The sequence below is a fragment of the Styela clava genome, chromosome 8 (genome assembly GCF_964204865.1).
Source record: "Styela clava chromosome 8, kaStyClav1.hap1.2, whole genome shotgun sequence".
Lineage (NCBI taxonomy): Eukaryota > Metazoa > Chordata > Ascidiacea > Stolidobranchia > Styelidae > Styela > Styela clava.
In genome coordinates, this window is record NC_135257.1 from 4827796 (window position 1) to 4845505 (window position 17710).

Genomic DNA, 17710 nt, shown 5'->3' on the forward strand with positions numbered 1-17710 from the left:
CGTTACGTGTTTGTGCGCTTCAGTAGCGGAAGATTTCAACTCTTGACTGTCTTGAACCTCTGTGGAGACTGTTTAATATCAAGATATCGGTAACGTGTTTCAACTCTCTTATAGCAGTATGGTGGGTGACAGACAGAAAAGTTTGACAGTTTAGCGTTCTGCTAGCCTATAAGAGACTTCGATTTGCTTGCGTGAACCAGTTCACACACCTTTGTTAAATCCTGGCATCGCGTTCTGCTATTTTTTTGATTTCAGTGGTCTATTTTAGACGTCTTGTTTGGATAGAATTCAAAGATATACCGTAGTCTATCTGTAGGAAGGATAAAATGCCTAATGATGGAACCGGTAGGTACCGGTACCGTACCCGTACGAACGTCAGAGCTTTGATGCGTTATTTCAGTACCGGTATTTGGCATTGAAAAAAAAATCTGAAATTGGGGTGATGTTGTTTGTTGCTTGGCTATGTAATACCGTATTTGACTTTGCTGTAAATCAATCCGACGGGTTCTCGAGCCATGCATGGATAATAGTTCAGTACCGGTAGTTGTGATGTTTGGTTTTGCTTTCGAAGTTTGCCATTTTGATTATTTAAGCCTTTCAGTATTTCATTTCAAATAGTTGAGTAGTTAAAGATTCCACTTCTTGCAGTCTTGAGATCTAGCTGACTTTTCTGTTTTTGGACTGGTTCATTCTTCTCATCTTCCACGCATACATCGGTACATGGTAGCCAGTTAATTGCGTCAACTGCCAACTCATGAGAAGGATTTAATTTAATTTGGGTAATGGAAGAATGGGGTGTTGACCGATAAACAATTAATCTGAATATAAACCACTTGGAACTAAAACAGAAACAATCAATTTTAAATGCATCCACGTATGTCTGTATGTTGGTATTATCTCTTAAATACCTCTGGCCAAGGTGTGATGATGCTGGTAAATATTGCTTAATCGGAAGGATTCAGGCTTTACCGAAACTATTAGCTCCTAGCTGCTTGTTTAGGGCTTCGTTCAGAGTGATTCTGTAAAAACACCTCAAAAATGGAATAAATAAATATTGCCACCAGCAATATGATGGTTAAGGCGTGAACTTTGGCGTACTCAATCAGTCAATGGCGTCACCTGGATTTATTCCTGACCTTTTTACAATTGTCAAATTTTACTAAAAACTATTTCAGGGATGACAATTTAAGGAGCTTATTATGTTGTCAATCCTACATTTAAAAATGTATGATTTTTGCCCTTTGTACCTCAGAATGGATAAAAACCAATTTTTTTTGCTTGCTATTTTTCAAGTTATATTTATGATGAGATCAGGGATAATTTAGTTATTAAAATGGTAAGCACTTAGCTTAGCTCGTTAGTAGGCGCTCTTAAAGCCTTGCTACAAATTTAGTTATATTTTTTTCGTTAATTCATTAACAAGAACTGAAAATTTTTCCAATTTTTATTTCTCTGTTTAATTATATATTTTCCCAAAACTGACTGCCATTTAGTATTTGGGAAATATATCATATATTGAAATAGAAATAAACACTTACTTTCTCACTTATATAAAGATATTGAATTATAAAATGAGTATGTGATGAATGACATTAAATTTAATAGTTTGTAATTCAGTAATTACCGGGACTATTAATGTTTTTATTACCTGGATTAATTACACAAGCACAATTGAGGTTCTGGCATGATTAGAAAGTCTGTAGATGCTATTCAAATTATCAAAATAAAATTAATTAAAAACATGCGAGCTTTGAATACTGAATTCAAGCTTGCTTATTTTTCACCATGAATATCTTTTTTATATTTTTATTTTGTTTCATGATTTGTTATTGAAATAAGATCACCAAATTGCCGTCTATTCCAGACATGTGATTTTCGCCTCTGGGGCATAAATATTGATTTTGTCTTAACTAGTTACTGTGGTATTATCCAAGGGAAATTCCCCTGGCAATTCACCTGAAGATTTCCTGGGGGACATGAATCTAATCTTGGTTATTGGTTCTTTGTTCACAAGTAATGACATTTCTTATAAAAAGTTGTTATGTTGTATTGCAAGTCAACATTGTTAAACTGAATGTATTTTATTGCCTTCCTGGTCATTCTTTTGGATTATTCATAGACAATTGCAACATGGCAATATTATCACATTTAAAGCTAAGTCTCTAAAGATTTTTTTTTTGTTAATCATAAATAATGTATCTACTAATCAGGTTAATTTACTTTTAAGAAAAGTTTGAAGTCTTCTATGTTCACTGTCAATCTTCAAAATGGCACCCAAGTGAATATTTAGTACTTGTGTAATCAATTTTAGTCTAACATAAATTTCAGTTTATTTGTAAAAGCTACCTTCTTTGTATAATTAGATAATGTGATTGTTTCAATTTTGGTTTGAAGGTATTAGTAATTTTCCCAAGCAATTGTGTAGTCTTAGCTGTGTAGGATCATAATTTTATGAAATAATTCTTTGTTGAGTGTGAATTGAGTTAGATTTAGAATATTTGGCATAGACATATCATATTGAGCTCTTCGTTTTTATATTTATTTTTGTTTGATAATGAGGTTGTATTATCTTCACCAATTTAAATTAACGAAGGATGTTTTTCTTATGCCTAGTGCTCCTAATTTATTCACCTTACTAGACTGTATTTTTACATTGCATTTGCATTTAGTTTAATTTTTTGCATAAATGAAGATTTTTTTCTTAAGATTTATAGGCACATAACTTTTGATAATTGTTATCCAATTCTGCCTTTACATTTAGATTGTAATATGTAGGTGTGGTATGGTAACGTCAACCTTAACGCAGGAAATAAGTAGTAAGTACTCTTCTCCAAACTCTTGCCTATTGTTTATTCAGGTTTTATCACTCTTGACTTTGGTTTGACTTACACACTAGGTTATCAATTGTTATTTTGTTGCGCGACACTTTCGGAAAGGTGTAATTTTGTAGTATGTTTGGATGAGTCTATGTTTAATTAACCTATATTTAATAAATAATCTCCTTACAGTATTTACAGTATGTTATCCCTATTGATTAGATACCCGTTTTGAGCACTCATTTTTATTGGTTAAAGGTGTCATGTTTACGGATTACAATAGTTTGAAATATTTTAAAACCATGAATTTATACAATTGAAGAAATTGGCCTTTTTACGTAGTTAGGTGTTTTGTATGATTCTTTAACTGCTCTGCCAATTCAATTTCCTTGATTTAATTTCCAATGTATCGCTTATTTCAAAACCTTCTACATGTCATGGCCATGTTTTTATTATGTGGGTTGGTGATTCATTCATGTTGTTTGTCATCTGTGTATAAAATATATTAGCACAAGGAGGTATGCACACAACATCTAACCTAATGAGGTCAATTGATCTTTCCCTACTTTATATTAAAAATATATAGTATAGGTTAGGATATATTGCACCACTGGCATTTTTAATGTTATAGGTAATATATGCTATTGAATTCACAGGCTAGTTTGCAGATAAAGTGCCGTACTACATATATATCCTTGCCTGTTCTGACCAGTACCTCTTGAATACATAAAGGCACACAAATTGATATTGACTTTTTGTACAAATATTTGTAGTGATAAAATATGTGTATACTTTGGGTGTGTTGCTTGAATTCTGTGGTACTTTATGACATTAATGGAATGATTTTTAATCTTAGTATCAAATGTGTGTGCTTTATTATGTCAAAAGCGTACAACCCAAAGTTATTTATGCATACTGTGGCTTTTACAAAAGAACTGTAATATTTCTCTTTAAGCAGTTGGATGTTTTAAGTCTCGTGACTTCAGAGTAGTGCTGTTTTTTGTTTATTGTAAAGAGCTGGTGCGGTAAATCTATTTTGGATAATTATCTGTTGTTGACTTGTTGTGCAATTGATTTATAAAATTTATTGTTTCCAGAAATTAATTTATCTCTGATATACTTGTGTATGTGGATGAAATGAAATTAAAGCTGGATCAGACAAGAACATATGACAAGGATGGCCTTCGTCGCCGGGCTGCATGTTTGTGTTTGCGTTCAAAGGAAAAAATTGAAATTTTACTGGTCACGAGTAGCAGACACTCCCACCTTTGGATAGTTCCTGGTGGTGGATTAGACCCAGGCGAAGGTCCATCAACTGCTGCACTGAGAGAAGCTCACGAAGAAGCTGGTGTCAATGGTAAAATATTGGAATTGCTGGATATCTTTGAAAACAGTGCACGGAAAACCAGAACTTACGTATATGTTGTATTAGTAGAAAGCCTAAATGATGAATATGACGATGCTAAGAACATTGGTCGTATGAGGAAGTGGTTTACACTTGATGATGCTTGCGCTCAACTTCAGGTACATAAACCAGTGCAAATGGCATATATCAGAACTTACATGAAACGACAAACTGCCGATTTGAGTCTCACAAATGATTCATTTCAAAATATAGATGAAGCTCATTTATTAAACTGTGAATGTGATAAAGATTTAACAAAATGTGATCATGCATGTCACATTACATATAATAACATGACATTAAATACAGATTCAACAAATGTTCCTGTGCAATAATTGTTATTCTATATTCTATGTTTATTGACAAGACGCCTATTTTTCTATATTACATTGTTTTTTTCTCTTTTCAGCATTGTGACCATGGTTTCACACATGCATAATAGGACTATGAGCAAACATATTATGACATAGAACATGATTGATAATGCGAGTCATTCATGGCTGTATATGATAAGGCCTAAAATGTGAATCAATGCCATGCTGTTTGAAAAAATAATATAGATTTATATTGATGATAATTCATGTGATCTTGACCCAAGATGACCACCCACCTGACCCAAAATTTGTTTTATTGTACTTAAGATAAATTTTGCCAATTACAACTTCAAAATTACTCTAATATGTTATCTAGAGTTTCACTACCAATTGTGCACATATTAAAATGAAATATATCCAATTTAATATATTTCTTTCCCAAATCTGTTAGCAATCAGGATTGGAGCAATTGTTTGGGATATGTCTCCTGAAAATACAGGAATAATTTCATAATTCCTGATTACATTAATAAAAAGAGAGTAAATGTATTGATGGCTATTTATAGTTAGGCTATATTCATTTTTTTTCTGTTAGAGGCATTGCAGGTAAATTTTATTATGGCAACTTTCATTGCCATATGTAGTTTTGATATAAAAAATATCCTGTCGCTATTGCTTCAACAGCTTCTGTGAATGTATCTTACTGTTCTCTCACTGCTGTATATGATTAAAAATATGATATACCTGAGGTATCTGCATCGAATAGAGTCGTGTGAGTTTTATTCAAGTGTCTTATAAATGTGAAGATATTTTTTGTAATTTGAATTCTCTTCTTTGATCCGTTTCAGTATATTAAAATCACATACCACCTTTCATGTTATTTCTGCCAATGTATTATAATGTATGACTCAGTTAATTGTTACAATCTCTTGTGTAGTTTAAAATCGTTATCATGTACAAACTTGTTGACCTAAAATCAGCCTGAATACTTTTTTTAATGTAATAACAAAAGTTGCTGATATGCTGTTTATGTTGTTGCAAATCATTCTGCACTATGTAGTACCAGCAAAGTATAAAGTATTGAGAATTTTCAATTCTATGATTTGGTTTCATTTTACAAGGTGTAAGTGTGAATTGTGGGACTGAACGAAAAGCCTACATTTAGATGTACGGTATTAATGATATATGAAATATAAACCTTCGGGGCAGAAGCCACTTGAATATAATAGAATTTATCACCGCGGAAAGGCCGATCTACCGCTATTAGGTTAATAATTAACTAACAGGTTTATAATTAATGAACACTCTTGGTTTCTATTCGCCCCACCCACACTATTACTTGGAGGCCATTTAGTATTACTAATATGGGTGCTCATTTCACACTGATTGGATCATGGCACACCTGTTCAAACCAATGGTGTCAATAAAGGTCGATTGGTATATTCCACCTACATGTCGATTCAAAATGTTGACGGAGCGTAATTACATTTATATGAAGAAATAAGTAGGCTATATCTAATAATGTACCATATCATCTGGCAATAGTTTAACTACTTTAACTTATCAAGCCACTCTATGGATTTGTTACTGCTCATTAGGAAGGAATCTCATCTTTTAGCTTTCCTCCGGTATTTGGTATGGCAAGAATTTAATATTGCCACAATTTTATCATACCGCGAATACTGCATACATATGGAAAAATAAACGGCGTAATGAGGTTAATCGCAACTGAGCTGACCAATATAATGCATCGTTGATGTACCAATTGTATCTCATTGGTTCTACAGAGAGCATGGATTTTTGAAAATATTTTCGAAATGAATCCATTTAGTTTCTACATTCTGGAATCAAGGTATTACTTGTTCTCCTTTTTATGGGGGTATATTCGTTGTAACATGATTAGAATTAATTTGCATTATTCCGCCTAATTGTTATTGTATTGAACATAAAGTTTAATTTGTTGACGGTGTCGTTTGTTGACTTGATATTTGCCACCATCATTTAATTAGACAGCTTCACATTAGAAGGTATATTAAATTCAAACACTTGCTGTAGTTGTTGACGTCAGCAAAACGCTATATCTTAATCTTTTAATTTGTAGTTATTACTGAATTATTTGCCATCATATAGCTGTAACCTGAACTTGCAGTGCCTCTGGAAAAATTATTAAGTCAATTTCAGGTTGTTTGGGGCAGATTTTATTATATAGTGATGTATGTTTATTTGCCTCAAAAATGTAACAGTATCTGCATAATAGTTAAACGGTATAAAAGAGACGGGATACATGTGCAAGACCTTACTGGCCTAAGACACAGATGTGGACATGCACCCCAACAAGTATAACTGCAGTTTAGGACTGCTGCGTACACCTTGCGACGAAGACTCGTTATTGCACCGTTTTTTTGCGTTTTCCTGCTTTGCTATCTAGCTAGGGTTTAGTAATAATAAGTACTTGTGTCGACTTACTGGCGATATTCCGATAATATGATTGCAACAATCTTCAATTGTTTACAGGCGTGCCTTGCTTCATTTTACATTAATGTAAATGATTTTCCGCGACCGGCGAGTTTTCCCCAGAAAATGATGCATGTAAACCAAAAGCCAGGCGTGAAATGTTATGACATTACTTGCGATTAATTTAAATCAAATATTATTTAGGAATAATTTTATTACTTTTATTACACCAGTTTCCGAAATACAAAGTTATATCACAAAACATGACGATCTGTCGCATTTAAATTTCACTCTCAAAAGATTACATATTTTTCGGTCCGTTTCTATCGTTCAAGATAGACGCACGTTTGATCGAGTGTCTGTAGTAATTTTATTCGCCGATAAATTTAGAAAAAGATGCCACATCTGGCGAACTTAGTTACGTATTGAGTTCGAGTAGGGCCAAGTCTGGGTAGATAATGACAGGTAACGATAATAATACTAAATGAATTCGTCTTTAGATGATATTAACTAACTACGAAATCGCGTTTACGGGAACCTTGTTTTGCACGTCTTGATCGCACAGAATAAAAAGTTGATTTTTTTGATAGTGGTTAAATTTAATATTTTACCCCGGTCGCATAGGTTGCAGTGGCCACACGCTGGTCCTGCATCTAATTGATTCTCAGTGAGTGTGTTTTAGTACACTCGGCACTCTAACGTTAATAATAATTTAATGCCGTTCCATATCTATTTTTGTATTTAACCGCTTACTATTAAATTGTTTGAAGCGTGTCTTAATTTAGCATATCAGTATTTAGAGATTACATACATTTGGAACAATTGAAAGCAAAAATATTGTAATATTCTTAGATTTCATTGTCCTGGGAAATGCCTGTTTGGTATCAAATCCAATGTTGCGGACATTTCCAAATAAATAATACATTTATAGTAATACATTTATAATTTTTTGACATCTAAATCCAGCAATCAGGAAAATTCCCACTATTTGAATAAGTATGAAAATAGAATAGTATTCTGGATTCGATTTAACTATTCTAGAATAGTAAATTATTCTACATTGCCCATCCCTAAATGTGATTTTATTTTTGATAAATGAACACAAAAGACCTCTTCCAAAAACAACCATAGTAATATTCTTCAAAAGAAAATAAATTTAAATCCTGTCTAAATTTCGGGAAAACACGGTAAGAAGTGCTGTACGGTGTACAAAACTGCTATGCGTAAAAAAGCCACATGGTCATTTTTTGTGTAGCAAACTTTTGTTCCTTTGAAAAGATCGTAAAAAGGAAACTTTCACAGATTAGAATTTAAATTAAATTTAATTTCTTTTGTTATTTTGAAGATTTACGTATTCCAGTCGCTACCGATCCTAATAACCAGTATAATTATCCAAAGCTTTCTACATCTTTTCACGACCCACTAAGACACCAGTGGGTTGCGACCCATAGTTTGGGAACCGCTGGAATAGAGTATAAATCGCATTTTTTTTTGTTTTTTACAAAAGATTGTACGAAACAAGTAAAAATTTGTTCGAGACATGAACTTGCCAAAAACCAACGTTGGGTGGGACCACGACACAAAAAGATTAGGTTCTAAGAAGGTAAACAATAAACGACATATGTAAAAATTCTTTGACACAGTTCTTTCACACAGTTGTTAATCATAAGTTGTATGCGACAAAAGAAATGAGAACAATAGAGTCTGGCATAAAATGCAGGTCAATTTCGTAGGTGCTATTTTGTGGAATTTATTGTCACCACGTCTCGGCATGATAAATTTAAATTTGTATAAGATGATCTTTTCATTAGCGACGATCCAACGAAGTAACTGTACAAAGCTAATAAACCATGAAAATATGCAGGTACTAGAGACAATAGATCAGTGGGTTGCCCGAGACTTGTTTCCTGAGCAATGGGAGTTGGTTGCATCCACGATGACATAGTTAGTCAAACCAATGACATATAACAATATTGTTAAATGTCATTGGTCAAACGGAGATATTTTTCATCTGCCAGTCTTTTCTCAACTTTTTTTCACCAATCATCAAAAGGCCCTTTCTATCTAAAAAATAATGCCTGGAGAGTAGAATGTCCTTACTGCACGAAAGCTATTTCGAATATTATTATTTACGAAAACACGATCGAAGCAACTAGGGAGTTGATCAGTAGAAGATAAAAACATCAATGTGCAAATCTCAAGTATTAGTAAATCTTAAACACGTAGTAGTTTTTCACTTTTGAACAAATCTGCGACACTACCTCTCCGACCCCTACCAAAAGTCATTCTCAAAATGTGATTACAGACACTTTGAATTTTTGCTGTAATACCTTTTTGACGATGCATCCAAGTAGTATGCAATATCGTATATGACTTTCTATCAATGAGTGGTATAATGTAATAACATAATGTAATAACAGGCATGACTTATTAAGGTTTTTATTGACTTTTGAAATAGCTCCGAGTGCTGTCCTTATTTTAGATAGTACCAATTGTGAGTGGTATTTCCATGACAATTTGTCATCGAGTAAAACACCCAGGAAATGAATTTGGTTTACTCTTTGGATGCACTTGGACTGCAGAATTAGCTCATCGTTGAGGATGGGTAGTTTTTGTCTAGGTGCACTGAAAATCATGTACTTGGTTCTTTTCCGCATTTACTGTTAGTTTGTTTGCAGTTAGCCAAGATTGAATATTAGTAAGGTCAGCTGTCAGCATTAGCTTTTTCAATAAGGTCTGGTAAATTTTTCCCTTGTAGGAAAGGGGTGGTGTCGTCAGCGAATAGGATAGCATCGGAGTTCTTGAGTGACTTAGGAAAGTCATTAATCATAATTAAGAAAAATATAGGCCCCATAAGTGACCCTTGAGGGGCCCCAATTGTTAAGTCGCAGCATTTACTTGAAGAGTGCCCGTCATAAACTAACACTTGTTTGCGATCAGCCAAGTAATTGCGGAACCACGAAAGGCAGTGGCCTCTAACACCTATGTGGTAGAGTTTGGAAAGCAAGATATGATGGTCAATGCAATCAAAAGCTTTCGATAGGTCAAGAAATAGTCCGAGAGTATAAAGGCCTTTTTCAAATCCACCCAGTATTTTACTTGTAAGTAGAGACGTAGCCTGCAAAGTTGTATGTCCCTTGCGAAAACCAAATTGTTGATGGTAGAAAAAACTCTTTTGTTCTAAAAAGTTAACTAATCTATTGTACATCACTTTTTCTAAAATTTTTGAAAAATAAGGCAGTAAGCTAATAGGTTTATAGTTTTTGACATTTTTCATGTCTCCGCCTTTGTGAAGCGGTACAACTTTGGCGATTTTAAATTCATCAATAAATTGTCCCGATTGCAAAGAAAGATTAAAAACATGAGCTAGAGAGAGCATGCAGTTCCACGGCATTGCTCTGATAACCTTAATAGTGATTCCATCAAGCCCATAGCTGGTTTTAGGTCTAAAAGCTCGAATATTAGCTTGTATTTCTGTGGCTGTTACGGGTGATAAAAACATCGAAGAGTTACTTGATTTGCCCATGTATATATTTCATGAAGTTACCGTCAATATCATTAGTGAATTTGTCAGACATTCGCTTTCCTATCGTAGAAAAATGTTCATTGAAATGATCGGCTATCAATACAGGATCACACATTTCCTTATTTCCCACAACAAATACTTTTGACAGTTTAGATTTGCATCGACCTAGCAGGGTATTCATTGTTTGCCACGATTTTCTCGGATCGTTTTTAGTTTTACTCAAGAGCGATCTGTAGTAAGAATGCTTTTTGGCTAATATCATTTTTTCATAAGTTTTCTTGATTTCCAAGTATTCATTCCTAGAATATTGCGATTTATTGATGGTGATACTTGTTACTTGAACTCGAAATGTTTAAGTCGCTACTCAACGTCATATTGAGAGGGCAACATGTGTTAAAATAACCGATGGTTGCCAAACGGCCAATAAATTTCTCACTTGATATCTAATGTATTAATTGAGTTATCTAGCATTTACGAATTCCAAATAAAACGCCCCACCATATGTTACTCAACTTGAATAATCAAGTCCCTGGTTATTTTGCTTTTCATTTCGGATTGTGTTTAGGATGTGGACAATCAATCGATCAATCAAATCGTTTTTTATTAGTCATTCCGGTAAAATATAACGAAATGAAAACATTAAAAATCAAAAAATATTTGTACCGAATGGCAGGATAACCGCGAGATGACCATTCGGTCTACTTGTCAGCGACTACTAAAAAGTAGTCCCAAAATTCACTTTAGAAATTAATTTTCAATCATACTCGGTGCTGGATAGTAGGGACCAACATGTTGGTAACGTGTGATAAAATACCTACTCCATCATTCACTACAAACCAACAAGTCAAGTGTAACTGGTCTCATAAATGGTTGTTCCTGGTATTTTAAATTTGAGATGTGCGGTTCACATGGGAATTTTTAGTTTAGTGATTGATTTATTATCATTACAGTTATCACGTTACACTACCATTACGCTGCAATCGTGTGGAGCAAATCTTTTTCGTAGCATTGGAACAATAATACTAAAATATTTGAATGAAAATTTGAAACAGGTACAGTATATCATTTTTTCGGAGTCGAATTGCAAATTATCTCCGTCATATGGTTGACTCATTGAAGAAGATTCAGCATATTTTTCGACAAGCTCAGAACAAGGTATTGTGTCAGCAGTCTACTATCGCCGAAGTGGCGCACCTGAACAATTGACCTAGCTAGGAATAAGATTCGGCTTTGACTTACTTTAGTAATTAGTAGTAAGTGCTAATGTAAAACATTCACCGATCGGAGATGCTGGCTAAGGTTGAATAATATTTGTTTCGAAGGGGTGATTTGTGATTTGGGGGCGGGTATCTGTCAATCAAGTCACCTTCGAACAATTGAAGGCTCTCTCGCTTTGACGATAAACATCTAATTAGTTCTGTCGGTGGGGACGTGCACCGAGCCCTCCATCCCTCTCGGTGTTGAGAAAAAGCAACAGTGCGCCGGTAGAATTTCCGCGATTCGTTCAGCGCAAATTTACCCATAACTGTCCCTTACATTTCTATTCGGAGGTGACCGTACATTTGAACCCATGCACATTTGAACCCATGTACATTTGAACCCATGCGTATATCCACGGGTTCAATCTATATGCGGGTGCTAAAACCCATGGGTTAGGGTTAGTATGGGTTTAACTATCCGTGAAACAAAAAAAATTCCATAGGTGCAATAGCATACAGGTGCAATTGTCATGGGTTCAAATGTACGTGGGTTCAAATGTAATGGAACCCTATTCGGAGGAAGCGCCACATGTGCGACCTCCCCTGGATGCCACTGAATATAAGTTTTCAAACTTTTATCATTTTTATTGAATTGGATTCCGATGGGAATCCCATGGGATGGGATAGATTGAGACAGACATAAATTGCTATGTGATGGGACACAAAAATATGTCCCGTGCACAAGCCTGCAGTTAGGAACTGTTATGTTTTTAAATATTTTTGACATACGATCCAATCCACTTAGGCGATTAGCTTTCGTGTACACGCAATTTGAATTTATTTATAACATACCGGTAATAATGTCTTAAATATATTATAACGTCATATTGAAACATTGATTTTTGATGATGTCATTGCTGAAGGAGGGACACTGATCGTCTAAATCCGGCCCTGGTTGCTCCCATATGCATTACCATCTGGATTGTTAACATTGGGAAAGCGTTAGATGGTATTGTACACGATGAGTTATTGGGCACACCTATGGATCGTTTTGTCATTTCGTATCCTTGTTGTTGTGAAATAATCGCTTTTCTTATTAACTACTAGACCAATTGCTTTGAAATTTTCAGTCTTTAAAGATTGTAATTTTCTTTAGAAGGCTATTACTACAAAAATTTCTGTGAACTCTGAATTCTCGACGTAATCCAATCGATGCATTGTAAATTGTTTGTAATAGTCTTATATATTCTCATCTGAAATATGTCGTTATCAGTTGAAGAGGAGGTAATAAAACTGCTCTAAAACCACCAAAACAAGGCAATTTGGAGGATGCTTTTTGCAGTATCACGACATGTTCATAACTCACTTTTATACAAGCAGTGTTAGAATTAGCAGTGTTAGAAAAACCATCCATAGCCATGCCACAAGGCGTGTTACAAAACAGATTTATTTCATGCCTCGGTGCTCATTTTCGAATAACGAAAATCGCTCAAAACAAATAGCATTCGTATTTGGTAAAATATTCCGCCATAAATCAGAGAAAACTAACCTACAACATTCAGTCAACGATTAAAGAATCATCTCATTCAAGGGTAATAAATAGATGAAAAAAAATATTATGAGGTATTTCTCATATTCAAGTTGTGTGTATGCTCAATAAAAAAAATTATAATAATTTCTTTGCTCAAAATTTTCTAACTTACCGTCATTTAATAATAACAAGTGAGCTATGCTCAAATATATGGACACGTTACGCTGAAATTCACTGTGGTACGGTTGAAACCTAAACACCAACTCTTTGTTAGTATAAAAAGTAATTACATGACTAATTACTACGGTACGGTAACTTACCAGCAGGCTTGACTACGGAACCTGTTCGCTGTTCGATTATCAAGTGATCAATATATGCAGAGCCGTTATATAATGGCTCTGATATATGCATGTTTGTTTGTGGAATCGCCACGTGGTGGCAAATTCTGATGATGTCATAGTTCAAAATGAAAACGAATCCCAAATCTCACAGAAATATTTAAAATTAATAAAACTTAAAAAATTTATAAATAGCCTTCTAGAAAAACATTCCATCTTTAACTACTGAAAATTTCAAAGCAATTAGTCCAGTAATCAAAGAGAAAAGCACCTTTTTAAAAACGTGTCAAAGAACAACAACAACATAATATTGAAACGATCGTAATGTCCACTGACGTGTCCAATAATCTTTGTCACCAGTTGTGCCCATTTCGAATAACTTCTTCGTAACATTCGAAAATCCCTACTTCAAATATTGTCTATTTCATACAAAACCAGTTATTTTATTTTCCACATGATTTTCATTTTTTAATAGCAGTAATATTTTATAGGGTTTCACAGTTAAATAACCTTTGGGGATCTTCTGTGTCTCCCTCAACTCGGCGGTGTGGCACTCGTGCTAAGCGTCAGGAATACGCTTGCCACCGCATCTCTGATTACCTTGCGTGGGTTCGCAGGTTCGAATCCCATGCGGGGATGATTATGTGCGAGACGATTGCTAGACTCCTCGCCACCGTAGGGTGGTTCACGTAATCGCTGGTCGGTTACGGCTTCCTCCACCACCAAGTCCATGCTTTCGAAAACAAATAACTGGCTAACTAATCCCATATCCGACCTGGACTGGTAACCTGACGACCCTGGTTCGCCATATGATCAAGCCGTCTTATCGGCTCCCCCAATGACATTAAACAACATGATAGGCAACTCTGACGTCACTCCATAAGACTACAGGCGAAAGATTGTATTTCATGATACGCTCCAATGCACATATTTTTCGTCGCCTTTCGCGTCCGTTTTCCGCTCGCTTTTGCTACTCGGCGTCTTTTTTACGTGTAGTACCTGCCTTTTTGCGCCTGTAACGAAACAAAATCATCTCTATATCTAAGAAGTTTTGCTCACTTGGAAAGCTGGAATGGCAGGCAAGCTGTAAAGAGCAATTCTGGACATTATAGACGTTTTTTTTATCAGAGAAGATTACAAACGCGATAGCGGAAAGATTTGTGTGGAACATTTTGCAGATAATCCCAAAGTTTGTAATTTTAATGTTTGCGCTTAATCATTGAAATTTCCTTTAAAGAGGGTGTCATACAAAACTGTGATGTGATACAATTCCATAACACAAAGTTTGCACCTATCGAACATGCTTTTGTAGGTGAATTTACTAGACATATTACATATTCAGTTAATCGTAGGTAACATTGCTGGTACATAATGCATCGTAGATAGGTTTGTTTGAATTTAGCTCATAGCCCACTAATTAATAATATCTTCTATGCAGGAGGATGCAGGGCTGAATTCAATTAGTTTGGCTCGAGCAAGTCTTCTTGAAATGCTTGTGTGGATGGAAACTACCTATATTTTTTGCCTTCCTCCGATTTTAGACAAATTTATTATGAGGGATTTCGCATATATTTCTCATTGATTGTTGGCTGTTTATAATTCCTATTGATTGTGAATTCTGATTATAACAAAGAGTTAAAAAAAATTTTGCCTAATTTACTGGCACCTTTTTCTTGTCAATACTCCAAGCTGAGGTAATAAACAAGACAATACATTTATGTCATCTGGAAGCAAAATATGCACACTAATTAATAGTTTGGCACATTGAGATAATACATCATGACAGAAAACACAAGTTAAAGATATGTATGACCATCACATGGTAATTAAAATTAAAAAAAATTATTAGGGGCTGTGGAGTATGAAAAGTTCAAGACAAAGAAAAGAACAAATGTTCATAGCTCATGAACTCTCAATTTTGCCTCCATTGCTTTGTGAAGGCCAATATATTTCGAGTGGCTGAATTGGTTTACCTTTACGATAGCAACGATTTTGTATTTAATATAGCGAGATTTTTTTCAATTTAATTGAAGTGATATTATTTCCCAAAGCAATGCTTGAATCGTCTAGAATAGATCCGTGGTGTCAAACTCATGGGTTTTCGAGAGCCGCATTGCATTTTGGAAATTGTAAAAAGGGCCGCAAACAGTTTTTGATAATGTATAGTTAAAAGATATTTTTAAGATAGTTTTAGGTCGTGACATATATTGTGATGCAACTAAACAGTTGGATTAAGTTTTATTATTTTCTTCAATTTCAAATGCAATTACATATTAATATTTGCATTCCACTATTATTGCAACATTTGCAAGTTACTGTATTTATTATAAAAAATCATAAAATTTTATGTACAACCATCAAAATCATTTTTGAACAAGCTTTGGATAAGGAAAGAATAATGCATACACTAAAATAACTTAATCTAAATATATGAACCTAAAATTGACAAAAATACTACAGTATAAACTCAATGTTTTAATAACTATATATGTCCTGACGTTTGGCATCTTTTTTGTGTCACCAGCATACTAAGGCCAGGCTGAAATGATTTTATAGTACCAACTAACGAGGCCACATGATCACGAGTTAATCTGGATCTTTGCGAATGTTTAATTAATTCCAGTAATGCAAAAAAGTTACTTTTATCATTTCATGTATAGATCAGTGAAAAAACAAATGACAGATTTTTTCGACAAGACATTTCGCACCACATTGCGTGGCATAGGATTGCTTGAATTATTATTGATATTGATTTTTAGTAACTAAGTCGTTGTATAATTATATTAATATACAAACACATGGAAATTTTCTGTTCGAAGTTGGTCTTCGAATTTGTCATATTGACTGCTGAGCTTATTGTGTTTTTTCAATGTATTGATGGAAATATGACGAACTAAACAATGTGCTTCAGAATTTTGTGAAAAGCAGAAAATATTGCAACTCCCATTTTCTTCGAAAATGCCGCCTTCTTCACGTACTTTGCGTTTAATTTAATCACTCAAGTGTTTTATTCAAGTATTCTTTTGCTAGCTTGATGTGTATTCTTAATTGGGTCAAAATGTGGACAAAAAAAATTAATATTCCAAAACTATTTTCAGTAAATTGTTTTCTGTGTGAATAATCAATTTCACTTTAAAAGGTTTGAAAAATCTATTACATTTAGATAAAAAAAAACTTCCAAAATACTATTACAATTATTGTTAAGCGTTCGAGGGCGGCACTGGAAGTTCTCTGGTGCCGCGAGTTTGAGATCCCTGGTTGAAGTTGTCCAAAAATATATGATAGTATTTTATCATGAATGATGATTATACCCCTTCCGGAATTTCTTCTATAGTACTAACAAAAGTTGATGAACCAAATATAACACAGGTGCAGTGAGTTACCCGTAATCCTCATTTTCCAAAGCTGTTTTAAGTATGTCTGGCGTGTTTTGTGCCTTTTCACAAATAAGACCGCTTATGCAATCTTACGCTTTGGAATTTTTAGTTATTTTCCTCAAGCCCTGCAGGATGTGGGGGCCATACACAACTTTACCGGAGGGTCAAATGTCTTTGCATGCCTCCATAGGTTGTTTTTCTATTGCAAACATTTATGGAGTACTCTAATTATATTTATTGGAATCACACTGTCACTGATATGTCGCCAGACTTCTGATATCTCCCCTTCTGCTATAGTTGTCCTGTGAATAAATAATAGGAAATTGAGATTAGACGAAAAGTTGAAAGTTTTGCTTTATGTCGGCTTAATTTCTTGATTGATATACTTACTATTTCTGCTATTGCCTCTTGTGCTGCAGGAGTCTCGCAATGCTTAGACAGGTTTGTCCACAACTTTCACATCTGAAGAAATAGAGGAGATTTATTAATTTTCGTTAAAATTAAATAAAGCAGTTTATGTGATTTAGAATGGAAAAGCTAATAAATCCAATATCTCATGTTTTATGTAAAAAATATTTTACTGAATTTGGTATATAAACCAACTAATAAAAGGGTTTAGTCAGAAAATTACAAGCAGTCGTGGCTCCAAATACTTGAGAGATCAGACTATACAATATAGACCGGTATGAGTGAAATGTTAGGTGAACTTGTTAACACTTTGATTCAATACGCAAATAAAAGTGAATGCGCA

General features: G+C 34.3%; 1 protein-coding gene across 1 annotated transcript; it reads left to right on the forward strand.

Moving 5' to 3' along the window:
- The first annotated feature begins 403 nt into the window (after positions 1–403).
- On the forward strand, positions 404–6498 carry LOC120345500 (diphosphoinositol polyphosphate phosphohydrolase 1-like). Its single transcript, XM_039414967.2, has 2 exons — positions 404–2816; positions 3914–6498. Exon 2 carries the CDS (start codon positions 3954–3956, stop codon positions 4554–4556), a length of 603 nt encoding a protein of 200 aa, XP_039270901.2. The 5' UTR covers positions 404–2816; positions 3914–3953; the 3' UTR covers positions 4557–6498.
- Positions 6499–17710: the final 11212 nt, after the last annotated feature.

What these genes read in the sequence shown, in the direction of transcription:
- LOC120345500 (XM_039414967.2), top strand. Translation starts at nt 3,954, where the DNA reads ATGAAATTAAAGCTGGATCAGACAAGAACATATGACAAGGATGGCCTT.